The sequence below is a fragment of the Bombus bifarius genome, unplaced genomic scaffold (genome assembly GCF_011952205.1).
Source record: "Bombus bifarius isolate JDL3187 unplaced genomic scaffold, Bbif_JDL3187 scf7180000008751, whole genome shotgun sequence".
Taxonomy (NCBI): Eukaryota; Metazoa; Arthropoda; class Insecta; order Hymenoptera; family Apidae; genus Bombus; species Bombus bifarius.
In genome coordinates this window covers 1-20,330 of record NW_022884815.1, presented here as the reverse complement: position 1 = coordinate 20,330, position 20,330 = coordinate 1, and the positions used below count along the sequence as shown (strand labels likewise).

Here is a 20,330-nt window from a genome sequence, read left to right as displayed (position 1 = left end):
ATCTTGTGTATCAACATGTAATTGGATATTATAATAATATAGGAATGCTATAATAATATAGGATAATAATATAGGAGAATAATAATATAGAAAAAAATACATGCTTTTAAACACCTTTAATATCGATCACATAAATTGTTATAATTCACAATGATTACGCATACATAAAAGACCCCTTGATAGTAAAATTTACGATCAAAAGGCAATTACGTATCGTTTAACAACATTTAATTTATAACACCTTTTAAACATTTAGACAGATTAACACATAACACTTCTTATATATAAACATCAATTCGAAGTTATCAGCTTGGAGAAATTGGTCGATTAATACCTGTTTGATTGTCTGTCTCGATGAAAGACTTAAAGAGAGCAAAAACATGATAATGCCGCTAATATAATATTCCTTCTTTCTTGTATCTGTCTGCCTCTCAGGTCGTTTTACTAATTACAATAAGTAATTTCGACTTCTTTGCGCTCTCTTTTAACGCATTCGAGACCGAAAGAAATTCATATCAGTCGGTAGGCAAGGGTATAATATACATATTTTATATATAACTTATGTAGTAATGTATGTATCATGTTAATTTCATATTTTTTTCAATATAGAATTATTATATATATATATATATAACTGTACATAATACATTATAGAATAACATAGTATATAATTTTATATTTTAAAAATATGAAGCATACTATTTAAGATTGTCATCGATTTAAAATCAAAGTATGAAAAGGATACCCTGGAGAGAGTAAAACGCAGAATTATTCTAACTAAACATTCAGATCGTACCGACACCTAGGTATCGTCTTACAATTAAATCTCGGTCTCGAATGGATTAAAATGAAATACATACTTGCAGCTTCAACATCTTCAATATCGAGGAGATTCAAACTTTACAAATAAATGTAAATTGCGATGTAAAACAAAGCGATGTAAAAAGGGAAAAAGGAGGAAAGAAGGAACAGGGAAGCAAAGAGAAGAAACGAATTTTTCATTTTCTCGAAACTGGATCAAGTTTCAGGCTGCTCGCCAAAGAGTCTGTAGCTAACGAGACAAGATTAGACAAACCACGCTTTAAAATTCCCACAGAACTATAATAATCCTCGAAATCAATACGATTCGTCGATCCATCGCCTGATTAAAAAATGAGATAGGATGAAGCTCACTAGTCGGCCTTTGAACTTTCAATAGCGCTTACGGCTCGTATACTCTAGTTTGAATGCTACAATGTAAGCCAAGTCAGCTGTAACTAGCGTTCGCGTGATTGTCGCTATCTATTATTCACGCGTTACACGTTCACCAGACAAACGCGTCTACCGGTTGACATTGTTTTCTGTCCTGAGTTTCAAAGCAATTATGTTGCTTCGTGTAATCAAATCTCGCCAAACTAACGATAAGTTCTTGTTTGATCTTACACAGTTATTAAAACTATACAAGTTAAACCAATCTAGCCTAAACAAGTAATGTCGTTATATATTCTTTTTTAAATCTATATATTGTTTAATAAATCGTGGTTAGGATATAGTAGCTGACAAAAATATTCGGACAAATATATTTGTAGAAACATTTTAGGAGTGTATTATGCATAGTGGCACTATTTAATACTGTACTGTGACTATCATGGTCGTGTTGGTATTATTCGAAACTAATCTGAAAATCTGTATGGAATTTGTAAGATATTTAGTACGAGTACTGTGCATTACTGATATGTACACAACCGAGACGAGATAATGAAGGTACTGCTCTCCATCGTTCATTGCTACGCGTTGCTAATAGCAACGTATAATGCATATATATCTCGCAAAGACCATAAAAGTACCCAATGGAACCACGTTTAATATTTGATAATAATGTCCCATTACAGTTTCGTTATTTTCAATTAATTAAACACGACCCTTTTAGAAGATAAAATACGTAATACAAATCTACTCGAAATCTTTTGAACCTTACGGACGACTACTTATGGTCTTTAAAAGCAGCAGGGGTTAGCAGAATATTAACTGCGGATTTTTCTCGGACCGCAGCATGCAATATGAAATATGGTTATTAAAATGTACACTGGAAATCTCATATCCATAAGATACTCGTGCTTGTAGAACCTTGAAAATGAATTCTTAACCCAAATAGTAATTTTCGAGTTACCGTTTGCGAAGAAATCTTTTTCTTTGTTACGTGTAATAGATTATTTTTAAGTTTTAAATTACATTGGTAACCTTCTATAATTTATTACTCGAAGGTGGTAATTTTTTCTTAAATAGTTTGTTTTTCCTATAATTATTTTACTACAGAATCCTCAAAAACATGATGTATGTATATATATCCTGAAATATTATCAGTCTATTGTCGAGTTATAGAACATTATGGAAATTGCCAATTAAAGTCATAAAAAACAAAAAATAAGGAAGTTCGTTAAAATATGTGATTTTCCAATCAAGATATAGAATTTATTCGAGTAATATAGATTACGGTAGAGATGGTGACGGTAACAATGAGTGGACTGATTCTTCGTGCGAAAACAAATTGGAAGCGCAGAGCGATGTATTGTTTCAGCGAATATCGATTTTAAAGCACGGTTTTAAAGTACGTGTGCGTTTGACTAGGTGTGTTAATTAATATTGCTGTCTGATTTTCGATATGTAAATACAATATCTACATATCTTTAAACTTATGATAATTGAACTAACAATTTTTTTAAATTTAAATTAAACTTATGATAATTAAACAAACAATTTCTTTAAATTTAAATTAATATTTATCCTTTTAAATGCAATAATTTTTTTTAATAATAACTTCACGCGTAAGTCAGCTGCGCACATATTTGATCGTTCTTTAAAGCTTGAATCTCTGCGAAGAGAAAAAATCTTTCAACCAACAAGAACTGGTTCTACGTTTTCTATCCATTTCCTTCCAGATAAATCTCTCTATCTAAAATCCTTATTTCCGTATTTCCTTGAAAAGGCTAAAGTCGTTTTGTATAAAATCCAACGTAGAGAAGAAGGAAGATCCGCAAAAGATTCTTTCAGCTTTCCCTATGTTTGAGCTCGAATCAAAGCAATCCTATTCCCAATAGGGTGACTATGCGTTTAACTTCTCATAGAATCTCTCTGATTCCGTGTGATACCTTCGGTGTTTTTGAAGTATGTAATTGATGTCGTAACGTCAACGCTTTGCAGTGCGAATTCAATTTTGAGTTGCAATTTCCCTGTTTGCGTGGCAAAAGCATAAAATCGATAGCGCACGTTTCGATAAACACGTTTTCTTTGCTGACGGCGCACTGTAAATATAAATATTTGAATAAATATCGCGAATTTCATGTTGCTAAAAGATTTATACTATTTATTCGTAAATAACTGTTGGATATGTTTGAAGTTGAAACCACTGCATTAGGTCTTTTTTCTTGTTTAAAATTATTTGTATTGGTAAATTGAATGAAAGTTCTAACATGTAATTTGTTCTTCTTTTATAAATAGTTTACAGAGGATAAAGCGTGGGTAACTCACGACTGTCGCGATCATGACACTATACATACCTATGTATAGCACGTATACTAAGCTAACTAAAATAGCAAGTCAGAGAAATGAAAACTTAGGAAAATCTAAAGGAAGATAAAACGTTCGAGCCTTGCCAGGAATATAAGATGCTAAGTAATCTTCCTAAGTAATCTCCTCCAGCTTTTTCTAGTTTGATCAATAATTATTAGTACATGTTAGGAAAACAAATAGAATTTTTGTTCTCAAGCGAGGTATAATTTAAATTTTGTATGTACACAAAAATGTTAAATATCTGTAATAAACATGGTATAATCAATTTTTTTACATAAAATTATATTGTATAGGCTATTGTTATTTAAACATTTTAAATTGGATGAAGAAAAAAATGACGCAAATAAAACGTAGGACATTTTAATTAAAGAGACTAATATAGAGATTTATCTACTTAACTGTGATTAAATCATCTCCACTTAACGCTCTACCTCTTCTATTAATTATGCTTCGTTAAACTATGATTACAGAGGATGGGTTTTTTGATAAAATGACATTCTGACAAATATATATAGATCGATATATATAGATATAGATAGACAAATATATAGATTCTTACAACAGTAGTTATGAATGAACAGTAGTTATTGTATCAATTCCGTTCTTCAGAAGCTTCATTTGTGAAAAGACAATTCGCCAGAATATGGATTCACTGTAGTTATAGCTATAGGATTTCAATCTAGTTGACAGACTTGCTTTACGTAGAGAATATCTGTCTCTTGTTCTACCTTATCGCGATTTTCTCCTCATCTTATACGCTTTGTCGAGCAAAGTAATATTGGCATATATCTCGGCTCTGGTTACAATCATTAGTTTCCGCCTAAACGGTTAGAATCACATAGCTCGCGCTCTACTCTCGTTTATTCAACATTCAGGCCATATGGTCGCATGCGACGAGTTTTATGTTAATTCCGACCGATTACAATACCTTTCTTTCGTTTACAAGGAACGACGAGACTGGCAGTTGCGTGATTTCCAATGCAAAAGCCGCGATATCTGCAGGATAACCTAACCTGAACCGATTTTGTTGTACTATTCTTATGTGGACTTCGTTTGTACCACTTTCGTAACAAAAATAGAATACGTAGAACACAGCATTCCGTTATGCGATATTGTCGATTCCTAACATCCGAAAAATCAGAGATAATTTTTTCCCTGCAGTTGTACATTTGTGTGAAAAATTACGAACGTAAAGTTGTTTGGTGCATGCACAGTCCTTCCCTCCCCTGCATTTGCGTGGACATGCTAGAAGGATTCACTTTTCCACGGTGAAACTGTATGTATTATAATTTCATTTTTACAAAGGTCGAACATCCTACTATGCATAAATTTAATATTAATATAAGCAGGTTTCGTGTTAAGTATTACATCTGACGTATAAGCACACGTGTGTACGAGCCTTGGTTTTAAATGTCTTATAGTAGACACCGAAAAGATTATTCAGTTGGATATCTGACTCAACATCAATATTTTACTAGGAGATAACATGTTAAGAACACGTTGGTGGATGACATGGGAGATGATGAATGAAGACATACTTCTGTGAGATACATAAAATAGTAGTCAGAACGTATTTTGGCGCTTGGGGACAGCAACAGCTTTTTTTTTTTTTATTTATTAGTTGGAATTACAATCAATTCTCGCGTTGAGAATTTTCAGTAATTTTTCTGGCGTGGCGCAGTGACATGGCTGTTTATTTACAATAAGTTAATACTTATTATAGATAGGTATAATTTATAAGTATTATAAGTAAGTGCATATGCTTAATTTGGATAATTAAATGAATCTAACGTTTAGGTCTAGCGGGTAGTGCCTCTTCAGCCTGCGAATCTGGTCCGTCGTATCGAGTAGTCCAGTGATTAGGGGGTTTCGGTGTTTCTTGACTCTTTTGCTATATCTGTCGCTATATTTTGCTATTTCCTCTTTGACTGTAGGTATCTTGAGGTCGCGATGGATGGTTTCGTTGGTAACATACCAAGGTGCGTCTATTAAGGCTCTTAGCGTTTTCGATTGGAATCGTTGTAGTATTTCGATGTTGGAGTTACTTGCTGTTCCCCATAGTTGGATTCCGTAGGTCCAGACAGGTTTTATTACGGTCTTGTAGAGGGTAATTTTATTCTGTATGTTTAGTTTGGAGCGTCGGCCCGTGAGCCAATAGAGTTTTTTTTAGTTTGTCCTTTAGTTGCTTCGTTTTATCTGAGATGTGTGTCTTCCACGTTAGTCTCCTGTCCAGGGTCATGCCCAGGTATCGGACTGTGTCTCTGCTAGGAACTATTGCATGGAAGGTACTTGAGGCTATTGAGGGTACGCAGTGAGTATCCGAAGACATCTGGTTGCCATATTGCCCGCGGTGTGCGGCCTGGGCTAGGTAGAGTGTTACGCGACGTAACACAATCAAAATTCGAATGAACCACCCAACGGAACGAGCATCGATCCCTATAGAATCTCTTTGAGCATTCTTCACTAAGGAATTGTCGTCTTTTACCCCATTACGTTCTTCCATCACAATCTTCGTAATGGTAAATGAAAAAGTAAAAGTTTTTAAAACGCGATGGCGCTATCACTTTCTAAAAGCGTCGTCTTTACATTTCCGATGACCACGGGCACATCCGACTGCCAGATATACAATGTATTATAAGAGTATCATTACCATACTTTTCATGAAAAGAGCAATTTTTCTTGATAACTATACTCTGTAACATAGATTGAAGTCGCTGATTTGATCCCTCTGATATCGTTGTCTTATGAGAGTCTCGCCTGGTCTTGATTGGTTCTGTTGACTCTTAACGTTGTGAAAAATCGATTCGTTGTGTACCTTTTTTGTATAGAGAATTATTTTGTGGTAGAATATAATGTTGTAATATTTGTGGTCTTTACTTTACTAATTTTGTCACTGAGCCGCTCTTTGGTTCGTTGAGCGATTCATATTCCGCATATATTCCGTACTTGCTTCGCTTGGTACTTTTATAATTTTCGCAGTTACAATAAAAAATTTAATTCTTAACAGATTAAAGATTTAACCTCTTGCTTTATAGTGTACAATAATTTTTTTTTTTTGTATAGGTTATGTGATCCATAGTTTGAGTAAGTAGTACATATATATATATATTTACGCGACAAGCTTTCATTTCAATCTATATTTAAGATTAATATTTTATCAGTTTCTGTTCGTAACAACATCGAAGTAGTCAATAAGTTTGAAGAGTACAATTAAGGAAGTTATGAAGCAAGAGGTTAAGAACAAATTCTGAAAGAGGTTATGTACAACTCAGTAGTACTGCTTTACATTACTTTGCGAATTACTTTTCAAGCATAAAAATAGTTTAACAGCCACTTATAGTTACTTCCTTACCATTACATTCATTAAATTCGTTTGATTTTGTAAACAAAATAACCACGCTGACCAGTCTCTTATTTAAAATAGAATTATTTTGTCATATATCCAACAGTTTACTTTCTCTTCGTAAATATTATTTTCGTAAATATAATTTTATCAATTTCGTATACTTCCATCCTTCGTATAAGTGACAATGAATCAGAAGAGTTTCATAGCAATATTGAACAACATACAGTCAACTACAACACCATTAGATACATCCACCATACAGTCAACTACAACACCATTAGATAACAGCAATACAATAGATTATAATTTTCTACGTGTCATTGATTCATCATCATCATTTTCCATTTTTTTAGCATATGTAAAAACGTATTTGACGTAATCTTACCTCGCTCTTTGAGTACAAAAATCCATTGAAATGAAACAAAGGGAAAAGAAATAAGAAAACAAACACTCACATACGAATCTTCATTACATAACTCTATGTACTCCTCGAGGTATAATTACTCAGACACGTTACAGCGTACCTTCTTCGTTCCCTGATGGCTGATATTGATCGTTGACGTTTATAATGAAAGAATTTCGTCAACGGCGCCATCTGGATCCTTGTTGAAAAATTAAAATAGCCGCAACAGCACCATTAAGCTCATCACCCAGAGTAGTTCTTGTTGCTGAGTCGTGGAGGAATTATTATCATCAACGACATAAACTATACCAGTTCCGGTAACGTTCTTCAGATGATCCAGGCACTCGAACTCGCAACATCGCTCTCCAACACGGAATTTCTTGCACGTCTGTAGTAAAAAGAAATCGATCAATTGTACAGATTAATCGTCACTCGACTGCTCGAGAATTCAGATCATCCAGAGAATAGAATAGAGACGTGGAAAAATGTAGTGCGATCATCGCAGTGGGAGGAAATAGGGGGATAGGGACCAAATGAATGAACGAGATGTTAAGGACAACTGACGATGAGTTCTTCTTTTGTCGAGAATTGCATGTTTGTGAATGGTTTATGGGTGGTTAGGTGGAGAGAATTGAAGAGTTTGGAGGTGACTGGAAGAGTGTTTTGGGCAAGGTAGATTGCAGAATGGTTGCGGTAGCATTGTGTTAATTATGGGTTTGTACATGTAATCTTTGTATGTATCACTACATACAACCTAACGTATATTTTTAATAATACATCAGAGTTTTAGTTATTTCATAGCTATGAATTTTATACTCTACAATCTTGACGTTTTATTTCACAGAAGCGTTTGAATATCCATAAAAATTAAATGAACCAATGTATTCATTATCTTATAGAGAAGATATATTATTTTTAATTATGTTCCAATTATTTATCATGATCCTGATTTCCTTATTCTGAAAATTTGAAAGGAAGTTTTGTAGTTTGATACTTTCAGCGACAAAGGGTAATTATACCTCGAGGAGTACATACAGTTATGTAATGAAGATTCGTATGTGAGTGTTTGTTTTCTTATTTCTTTTCCCTTTGTTTCATTTGAATGGATTTTTGTACTCAAAGAGCGAGGTAAGATTACGTCAGATACGTTTTTACATATGCTAAAAAAATGGAAAATGATGATGATGAATCAATGACGCGTAGAAAATTATAATCTATTGTATTGCTGTTATCTAATGGTGTTGTAGTTGACTGTATGGTGGATGTATCTAATGGTGTTGTAGTTGACTGTATGTTGTTCAATATTGCTATGAAACTCTTCTGATTCATTGTCACTTATACGAAGGATGGAAGTATACGAATTGGGAGAAGTCAGGTTGAGAGATGCAAGATTTATACGCTCGTTCTGTCAGTTATCCCAGTGTCTGTTACGCGATAGAAAATGAACGAACTGAATAATAAATGCATTATCGGCATGAAGATTGCTTGATGTAGGCCACCGCTTTTTTTCTATCCTTCCGATACCATTTTTCTTTTCTTTTTTTTTTTTTTGCGAAACACTTTGCTAGTCGTGAGAAGCAGCAATTCCCTTCTGCGAATCAATTACGGTTCACGAGAAATTGTATTATAGCCTGGAACGTATTCAAATTATCTTCAATTATTCTCGGCTGTTTCCATTTCCATTCGTCTCTTACGTAAGTACTCGTTTGATGTACGTACATAGTGAGACAATAATCGTTAACACCTTTAATGTCTTCAGTATTATAGAATAAGACGCGAAAATACGTTGAAACCTGACTTTTAGATTCGCGAGACTCTATAAGGCTTCGAAAGTCTCTTGTTTCAGGCCGAATAAAAAATTGTAGATGAAGAATTACATTGCGAGGTCTGTTAAGGAAAATTTTAAATCGTATCGTTGTAATAGGATTATTTCAGCGAGGGAAATTACGTGTTGCGTGCGAAGCCACGAGCTTTCTTTCAGGCTAATATACATAATTGTCCTATCGAACTTTCCATCTAAACCGTTGCGCTCACACGTGGATTTTGCATTTCAATTTTCTTACTTACAGTCCAGTCCAGTGAGACCAAGTTAAATTTTTCAGCCCTCCGAGGTAGAATATGTTTTATAGAGAGACGTACAACGCCATGAAGGGGAGACAGATCAATAAATTGGGTTATCTTTAAATCACTGACAATCATTTCATCGACGCGGTTTCACCGACACCGAGTCCCCCGGCAACGTCTGTCGAAGCTTATTTACCGATACACTGAAATCAACCACAATCATTTTACCGACCTCTTCCTTTGCTGACAGTTATTATACTCGCTGTCATATGTTATCGTTGATTATACATCTTTATTTACAAATTCGTTCCTGTGTATAACGAAACAAAGGAAGAAACGAAAATGATACGTTTCATGACGCATTGTTAAATTATTAATTAACGAGAGTTACATATCTACATGAATGCTTTGAAACGTCAGTTATAATTCATGAAAATGGAAACAAGCCATTTTACTATACATAAATAGAATTATAAAGACATGTTACGTACTAATGCTTTTACGAAATATATTTCTGTATACGTTTGACGTTTCTGTATTATTCCTTATGTGCTTTCTGCTCTTGTGTTTAGCTCGTCGGAAGTAAAAATACGTTAAGCGAATCAGCTAATCTATTCGAGCGTTTCAATGGCTCAGTCTTCTCTTATGCAACTACCAAAAGAGAAGATAAGTCTTTGGTTATACAACATTTCATAACGTCCAAAGTAACGGGGCACTAATTAGTTGAAACTTTAAGACAGACCAGATATCAGTCATCGTCCGTAAATACATTTATTACGATCGTTTAAAGTTTAAAGAAACACCGTTATAAAGTCGTAATACGAGACAAAGCGAAGAGAAAGTAAACTGTTGGATATATGACAAAATAATTCTATTTTAAATAAGAGACTGGTCAGCGTGGTTATTTTGTTTACAAAATCAAACGAATTTAATGAATGTAATGGTAAGGAAGTAACTATAAGTGGCTGTTAAACTATTTTTATGCTTGAAAAGTAATTCGCAAAGTAATGTAAAGCAGTACTACTGAGTTGTACATAACCTCTTTCAGAATTTGTTCTTAACCTCTTGCTTCATAACTTCCTTAATTATACTCTTCAAACTTATTGACTACTTCGATGTTGTTACGAACAGAAACTGATAAAATATTAATCTTAAATATAGATTGAAATGAAAGCTTGTCACGTAAATATATATATATATATGTACTACTTACTCAAACTATGGATCACATAACCTATACAAAAAAAAAAGAAAAAAAAATTATTGTACACTATAAAGCAAGAGGTTAAATCTTTAATCTGTTAAGAATTAAATTTTTTATTGTAACTGCGAAAATTATAAAAGTACCAAGCGAAGCAAGTACGGAATATATGCGGAATATGAATCGCTCAACGAACCAAAGAGCGGCTCAGTGACAAAATTAGTAAAGTAAAGACCACAAATATTACAACATTATATTCTACCACAAAATAATTCTCTATACAAAAAAGGTACACAACGAATCGATTTTTCACAACGATAAGAGTCAACAGAACCAATCAAGACCAGGCGAGACTCTCATAAGACAACGATATCAGAGGGATCAAATCAGCGACTTCAATCTATGTTACAGAGTATAGTTATCAAGAAAAATTGCTCTTTTCATGAAAAGTATGGTAATGATACTCTTATAATACATTGTATATCTGGCAGTCGGATGTGCCCGTGGTCATCGGAAATGTAAAGACGACGCTTTTAGAAAGTGATAGCGCCATCGCGTTTTAAAAACTTTTACTTTTTCATTTACCATTACGAAGATTGTGATGGAAGAACGTAATGGGGTAAAAGACGACAATTCCTTAGTGAAGAATGCTCAAAGAGATTCTATAGGGATCGATGCTCGTTCCGTTGGGTGGTTCATTCGAATTTTGATTGTGTTACGTCGCGTAACACTCTACCTAGCCCAGGCCGCACACCGCGGGCAATATGGCAACCAGATGTCTTCGGATACTCACTGCGTACCCTCAATAGCCTCAAGTACCTTCCATGCAATAGTTCCTAGCAGAGACACAGTCCGATACCTGGGCATGACCCTGGACAGGAGACTAACGTGGAAGACACACATCTCAGATAAAACGAAGCAACTAAAGGACAAACTAAAAAAACTCTATTGGCTCACGGGCCGACGCTCCAAACTAAACATACAGAATAAAATTACCCTCTACAAGACCGTAATAAAACCTGTCTGGACCTACGGAATCCAACTATGGGGAACAGCAAGTAACTCCAACATCGAAATACTACAACGATTCCAATCGAAAACGCTAAGAGCCTTAATAGACGCATCTTGGTATGTTACCAACGAAACCATCCATCGCGACCTCAAGATACCTACAGTCAAAGAGGAAATAGCAAAATATAGCGACAGATATAGCAAAAGAGTCAACAAACACCGAAACCCCCTAATCACTGGACTACTCGATACGACGGACCAGATTCGCAGGCTGAAGGGGCACTACCCGCTAGACCTAAACGTTGGATTCATTTAATTATCCAAATTAAGCATATGCACTTACTTATAATACTTATAAATTATACCTATCTATAATAAGTATTAACTTATTGTAAATAAACAGCCATGTCACTGCGCCACGCCAGAAAAATTACTGAAAATTCTCAACGCGAGAATTGATTGTAATTTCAACAAATAAAAAAAAAAAAAAAAAAAACAGATACATATATAAATAAATGTCCAATCCTATGCATTTATTTAAGCTGAAATCTGAACTTAAATATTTATTAACAATATTCTGACGAATATGTAATGAAAGATAAAAGCAGCTTTATTTTTTTTATAGGATGGCTCATGCTTTTTATTCATTTTATGTTTTTCGTTGTCGGCGCGTAACTACCTCTCAGCCGCATGAATGCCAGGTTTTATTACTCAGAAGCGAAGAAGCAAATATACGTTACCTTGCATGGAAGGACATTAGATACACATAAAAGTAATAACGTAACTATTTACACATGGGGAATATTTATTTTTGTATGAAATATTTTTGCTTCTGAATTCTCATTATAAATGTACGTCCATTTCCTACGTTAAAGTACGTCTCTGCTTTGAAAACCTTCATTTAAATATAACGGTTAAGAGAATATTATTAGAGAAATATTAAAACGAGACGCTAAAAGAACATTTTAATAAAGTACAAATGATTATTTGTTCTGCTGTAACTGCAATTTTATTAAATTTAAAATGAATCATTTATACACTGAACCGGAATATAAAATTTTATTCCGCAAAAATCATAAAGTTGAAAGTTAGGAACGAATAACAAATGAATAACATAGTTTCATTAAAAGGCACGTGTACGCCAATCCGCGTAATAACTTTGACACTCCAATTATTATAAAATATGTATCCTTAAGGGATTTTTTTGCGCGAATGCAATATACTTTTCATACGTGCAACTGAATAAATGGGACGTGATTTTCAATATTTCTTTCTGTAGAATTTATAACAAAGTAACTTTTTCACAAATGTTTTCGCTAACATTTTTACAACGTAAATGTCTTCTTTTGTAATTAATAATTTCAACATTTCTCTGAACAGTTTCGTTGCGATAAAAAAAATATACAAAGCTTATGACGTGCTTGTTTAAAAATATTTATACGGAACAAGACTTTGAATTTGTCAGACCAATCGTCCTAACGAACGAATAAATTAAACGACTCGTAACAAAAAATTATTCCTGTCCATGTTTCTCTTTGTAAAAGTAATTCAAGGCAAGTTAGATGAATCGCTGTGTACCGTATTCGCGTAGCATGTGCTTTAACGACCAGCGTGCAAGCGTTAACGGTGTGCTTTAGTTTCTCTCTGGTTGTGTTAAGTGTTTAAGTAATGAGCATATACTCACTACGGGCGGTTTGCATGAGATCACCTGGCACCACTTCGGCATCGAATGATAGCAGATGCAGAGACTGCAAACCGCAGGTCCCGGCACAAGCATAAGACCATGTCGAATGGTTTCTCCTTGAAAGTCAGTACAGTTGTCGTCTATAGCATCTGAAAACGATTCTCAGCTTGAATATCTTTGCCATTCGACGGTCGTACGCGCAGTTACGTTAACCGTTTCAACGCCACTCAGCGTGATCATGCTGTACGCGTAGTGTGGTGAACTGTGTCGCGATGTTTGGTTACGATTGTCAATTCACTACGCGCTCGGTTCCGAACGTAGCTTGTCACTAGTCTATCAGAGTTTCCTCTCGTAATTACTTTTCTTTCAAATAATCGTAAACCAAATAAAGAAAAAACTAATGTATAAATTATCTCTTGAATTGGAAAACCAATTACAGAACGTCACACAAACAAAAGGTAAAGCAGGAATATTTGGCAACCTTTTGACTCTTTAGTGTAACGTTTCTGATATAGCTGATGAAGTGAAGCGTGAACGCGTTGAACGGTATGTTTCGACAAAAAAAAAAAGAGCAGTGCAATCGAGTTGATCGACACTTCTCGTAAATAAATAAACGAAGCGCTATTGCGCTTCATGGTACAATCCGATACGGATTTTTAAAACATCCCTGATACTGAAACGGCTAATAGCGTTACGAAAACGATCGTGCCAGGAAATTTTTGTTCAACGGATCCGTATTGCGGCTGCCACGATGCTTCTACGTAGCATTGATGCTTCATCGATGAAGCACGATTGAAATTGGATATTCGATTTCTTACTGGGGAGAGAGTTTTCATATCGTGTTTACTGTTTCACTTCGCAAGTGTGCTTTACAGTATACGTTAGAACTTGAAATCGAGCTATTTGAGTTAAAGTCGCTTGAAGCTTGAAATGACGTTTAAAGGATATAAGAATAATAGAAGGCTAAAATTCAAAAGTGTATATACGTACATATACATTTCAATAAAAATAGCAGATAATCTCAAGTAAAAAAAGTAGATTCGCGCTAGTAAAATAGTTTCAAAATACTTGTGAAAAGTCAAACGACTTGACTAATTAAAAATGGATGTAAGAGCTTAAAGGACAAAGGCGAATAAGAGTATCAATTAAGTAACAAATTCACAGTGACAAAGAGGTTTCCAGTCGATCGAGTTCAAATAAATCGGCTAATTTGAACGAAACTTTAGATGCACGAGAAGCGACACTCGTCCTCAAGGACTACGAAAGTTCTACTGGGATGAATGAAAACTTTTGTCTGACCCGGTGTGTATACACAAGATGCGCGAATCTCGAGTACAGCTTGCATTAATTAAAGTAATTGGTTGGTTTGATTGGTTGACCAATCCCTGGGGAAAGATTCTTTACGATTTGGAAACTCAAGAGAATATGGCAGTCACCGATATCAAAAAAAAAAAAAAAAAATTTCAACAAATAAATAAAAAAAAAAAAAGTCACCGATATCGGTAATTTACAGCTTAAAATTAAAAGCGAGAGATCCATGATGTAATTAATTTTTAGTCTCGTTAATTTATCGATTTAGCCATCTTCCTCTGTATTTGTTGAATTTATTAGTAAGCATTACTTATTACTTCGTATGTTTCTTTTTTCTATCAGATCTAAAAGTTGTTGAGGAAGTAAGGGCTCAGATACCTACATTTTCTCAGAGACGTACAGATTTGTACGACACTGTCTGTAAGAAGGAGTAACTCTACACTAAAACAGAAAATGTTTTTTTATAATATTTCTACTACAATATCCTTTTTTTGTGAATTATTACTAATTTCTTATCATTTGTACTAAATGAATGACTCAATTAAGAAAACTAAAACGTTATAAATAATAATCTGTATATCTTGTGTATCAACATGTAATTGGATATTATAATAATATAGGAATGCTATAATAATATAGGATAATAATATAGGAGAATAATAATATAGAAAAAAATACATGCTTTTAAACACCTTTAATATCGATCACATAAATTGTTATAATTCACAATGATTACGCATACATAAAAGACCCCTTGATAGTAAAATTTACGATCAAAAGGCAATTACGTATCGTTTAACAACATTTAATTTATAACACCTTTTAAACATTTAGACAGATTAACACATAACACTTCTTATATATAAACATCAATTCGAAGTTATCAGCTTGGAGAAATTGGTCGATTAATACCTGTTTGATTGTCTGTCTCGATGAAAGACTTAAAGAGAGCAAAAACATGATAATGCCGCTAATATAATATTCCTTCTTTCTTGTATCTGTCTGCCTCTCAGGTCGTTTTACTAATTACAATAAGTAATTTCGACTTCTTTGCGCTCTCTTTTAACGCATTCGAGACCGAAAGAAATTCATATCAGTCAGTAGGCAAGGGTATAATATACATATTTTATATATAACTTATGTAGTAATGTATGTATCATGTTAATTTCATATTTTTTTCAATATAGAATTATTATATATATATATATATAACTGTACATAATACATTATAGAATAACATAGTATATAATTTTATATTTTAAAAATATGAAGCATACTATTTAAGATTGTCATCGATTTAAAATCAAAGTATGAAAAGGATACCCTGGAGAGAGTAAAACGCAGAATTATTCTAACTAAACATTCAGATCATACTGACACCTAGGTATCGTCTTACAGTTAAATCTCGGTCTCGAATGGATTAAAATGAAATACATACTTGCAGCTTCAACATCTTCAATATCGAGGAGATTCAAACTTTACAACTAAATGTAAATTGCGATGTAAAACAAAGCGATGTAAAAAGGGAAAAAGGAGGAAAGAAGGAACAGGAAAGCAAAGAGAAGAAACGAATTTTTCATTTTCTCGAAACTGGATCAAGTTTCAGGCTGCTCGCCAAAGAGTCTGTAGCTAACGAGACAAGATTAGACAAACCACGCTTTAAGATTGCCACAGAACTATAATAATCCTCGAAATCAATACGATTCGTCGATCCATCGCCTGATTAAAAAATGAGATGGGATGAAGCTCACTAGTCGGCCTTTGAACTTTCAATAGCGCTTACGGCTCGTATACTCTAGTTTGAATGCTACAATGTAAGCCAAGTCAGCTGTAACTAGCGTTCGCGTGATTGTCGCTATCTATTATTCACTCGTTACACGTTCACCAGATAAACGCGTCTACCGGTTGACATTGTTTTCTGTCCTGAGTTTCAAAGCAATTATGTTGCTTCGTGTAATCAAATCTCGCCAAACTAACGATAAGTTCTTGTTTGATCTTACACAGTTATTAAAACTATACAAGTTAAACCAATCTAGCCTAAACAAGTAATGTCGTTATATATTCTTTTTTAAATCTATATATTGTTTAATAAATCGTGGTTAGGATATAGTAGCTGACAAAAATATTCGGACAAATATATTTGTAGAAACATTTTAGGAGTGTATTATGCATAGTGGCACTATTTAATACTGTACTGTGACTATCATGGTCGTGTTGGTATTATTCGAAACTAATCTGAAAATCTGTATGGAATTTGTAAGATATTTAGTACGAGTACTGTGCATTACTGATATGTACACAACCGAGACGAGATAACGATCCATCGTTCATCGCTACGCGTTGCTAATAGCAACGTATAATGTATATATATCTCGCAAAGACCATAAAAGTACCCAATGGAACCACGTTTAATATTTGATAATAATGTCCCATTACAGTTTCTTTATTTTCAATTAATTAAACACGACCCTTTTAGAAGATAAAATACGTAATACAAATCTACTCGAAATCTTTTAAACCTTACGGACGACTACTTATGGTCTTTAAAAGCAGCAGGGATTAGCAAAATGTTAACTGCGGATTTTTCTCGGACCGCAACATGCAATATGAAATATGGTTATTAAAATGTACACTGGAAATCTTGAAAATGAATTCTTAACTCAAATAGTCGACCGCGATACTCGAGAAATTTTGTGAAGTTGACGTCAATACCAATATGTACCGTCGTTGTGCTATTATTTCGTGATAAGCCGTATTGATCGCACTTCCATTTCGCGGAATTAATTTTTCCACACAAAAAGTGATAACGATAATCGAAAAAAGAAAAATATACCGCCACTTTTCGTATCAGCATACACAAGCGCACTCGATTTTACACGAGTATACAATTTGCAAATTTGACGGAACGATCGGATTTAATTATTTTTTCGATATTTCAGGCATCAAATTCCATTTACACATCGAACGTTGAAATACGGCGAAATACAAAATGTACAAACCACTCTGGACATTAATTAACTTTAAACGTTATTGATGAATTAAAGAAACCAACCATTGTGTTGATTTTTACATTTTGAAAAATTGTTATCCACTTTTGCTTTGTTTAAAAATTGAAAAAAAATACTTTTATTATAAGTCACGAGTATCTCTTTTATTTATTTAAACTTTAGATCAAATATTACAATTTATAAATATATCATTTATTTAGATATACTTGTAATATCTGTTTTATAAGTTTGTACAACCATTTATCTATTTATCTATTTTATTTGCACATAATCTTTATAGACTGATTTTGTAAAGAATAAAAAATTGTGATTCTATTTAAAAACGATCGTGTCAGACTCAAGTGATAAGCGATATATATTTCAGCGATATATATATTCAGATTTCACCATCACATAAACGGTGCTATTGGAAACGTTTCACAATAGACGTCTTATAAGCGCCTGCGATGTCCGTCATATGTAAAGCTATACCACTGAATCACGGCCGCCATTTAGTGATTAAGGTCGATCACTTAGAGCTGTTAATCCGACATAATGGCGAGCAATACATCGAAGACATTATTGGAAACACAGTCACAGTTTAATTTCATTGAGCTTATTAGCAAATAAATGTGTACAATATATTTTAGAGATTTTAAATATTATTGCTGACTAAACTTCGCGTCTGCGCATCATCTTTCTTTAACTCGTATACTCGAAAATATTAAACACGTTTCTATAGGTACATAGGAAGATTTATAACAAAATACTCTATATAAATTCAATTCTTATTGTATATTTCGTTCCTACTTACCTCACCACTCCTGAGAATCGTAGATATACTTGTACCAACTTTCGTCGAAGTACCTATTTATACCATCGCCTTGTCATTTCACTTACAATTATCTATTATATAGCATGTTTTATCGCACATTACCGATAGTTGTGCTACTAAAATTTACAAAACAGCAATAGCGTAGTAACAGAAATGAATACTTTCGCGCGTACAACATTACATAAAAGTAATCTTTGCGGTGAAAACTGCTCGTGTTTGCGTGTGCAACTGAGGCGAATGAAAAAAGAGAGAGAGAGTGCGTTTCGTCCCGGGACTACCGGTGGACTCGTCAGTAAGGCTATGCCCGGTAGTCCCTGCCTTAGACGTAGAGGGAGTCTCGCTAGGTCCGGTATTTCTATCAATCGCTCGTATATTCAACCCGCTAGCGAGTTAGACAGACAGGCTCGTTGTCGTCGTAGTCCTCTAGTGTTGGCGGTTGGTACCCGCGGATCGCCCGGGAGGTGTTGCGCCGCGTTGATGCCTCGACCTGTCGGCGTCCTGTTGATACCGATCCGCCACACAGCCTCCCCCTAGCGCTATAGCGTGACCCCAAAGCTATATAGCGCGATACAAGTTAGAGGGAATGGCTCGTCGTCGATGATGGAAGGCTGATCGTCGTGGGGACGAGGTGATTGTCGCCTCCTCTGACGTGCTGCTGGAGGTGATGCCCATGAACTATTGCGATGGCTACATCACTTCCTGGCTTGGTCGTCGTCTCGTATCCGGTCACCTGCTTGGCGTGTTCGTCGTCGGTGGTTGGCTCCTTTCCTGACTCCTTCTCCAAAGGTGCGTGTTCGTTGTCGGTGGTCACCAATGAGGCGAATGAAAAGAGAGAGAGAGTTGTGCGTTTCGTCCCTGGACTACCGGTGGACTCGTCAGTAAGGCTGTGCCCGGTAGTCCCTGCCTTAGACGTAGAGGGAGTCTCGCTAGGTGCGGTATTTATATCAATCGCTCGTATATTCGACCGCTAGCGAGTTAGACAGACAGACTCGTTGTCGTCGTAGCCCTCTAGTGTTGGCGGTTGGTAACCGCGGATCGCCCGGGAGGTGTTGCGCCGCGTTGATGCCTCGACCTGTCGGCGTCCTGTTGATATCGATCCGCCACACAACTATAATTCATCTTAAAAGTCATTGATTTGTAGGCACCGAATTATCAGAAATCAATCACGTAAATCTTAAGAATCTTCTACTTGTACGCTTGATGGTTAACTAAGAGATGCCACTCAACGATGCCCATTTTTACGAAAATTTCGCAATGCTCCAACAGTGATACTTCACGCTCGCGCTATCATACGTTAACAGTATGTCGTACATCTCTGTATATAATATATACGCACTCGAGAGAGACACTGACACATCGTTACTCTTTTTTCGGGAATCAATCTCTTCTTTGCCATATTCTAGCCACGGATGCTCCGTATTTTCCTACGAATGGAATTCCCTTCGTTGCCACGTTCCCGGAATCGAGCAAATATCTTAGGAAGCAACGGAATTAATGACAACGGAATTCCCAATATTTTTTTGTTTCGTCACGTCTTTTTCATAATATATCTTTTATAGGTACGTGATTTATTAATCGTTCGAATGGAAATAATTATTCGTATAATATTCAAATGATTCTAGCCATAAAATAAATTAAAACGATACCTGTAATGCAATCTGCGTATGACGTCAACCTCGATCTATGCTTATACAAGAAATTTTATCAATCAATGACTAGATATACAATAATCAAATATTATACAATTTCCTGAAAACCTTTAGGTGTTAATATTAAGGTGTTAATATCTTTAATATTTGCAAGTTATTGTTTAGCGCTAATTAGTTGGAATGTAACAAGTGGTGTACCAGAATTGAGATAATTAAGCCACACGAACAATCTTATTTAGATCTTTTTAATTTTTTAATTCTCTTTTGCTCTGATACTTCGTAAAATTAAT

General features: G+C 34.7%; 1 protein-coding gene across 1 annotated transcript; it reads right to left on the bottom strand.

The window, feature by feature from the left end:
* Positions 1-7,257: 7,257 nt before the first annotated feature.
* On the bottom strand, positions 7,258-13,407 carry LOC117213357 (the record flags this gene model as incomplete). The annotated part of the gene is made up of 2 exons (XM_033458710.1): positions 7,258-7,686; positions 13,259-13,407. Coding segments are annotated over 2 exons (326 nt in total), but the record flags the coding sequence as incomplete, so codon positions are not given.
* Between the last annotated feature and the right edge of the window lie 6,923 nt (positions 13,408-20,330).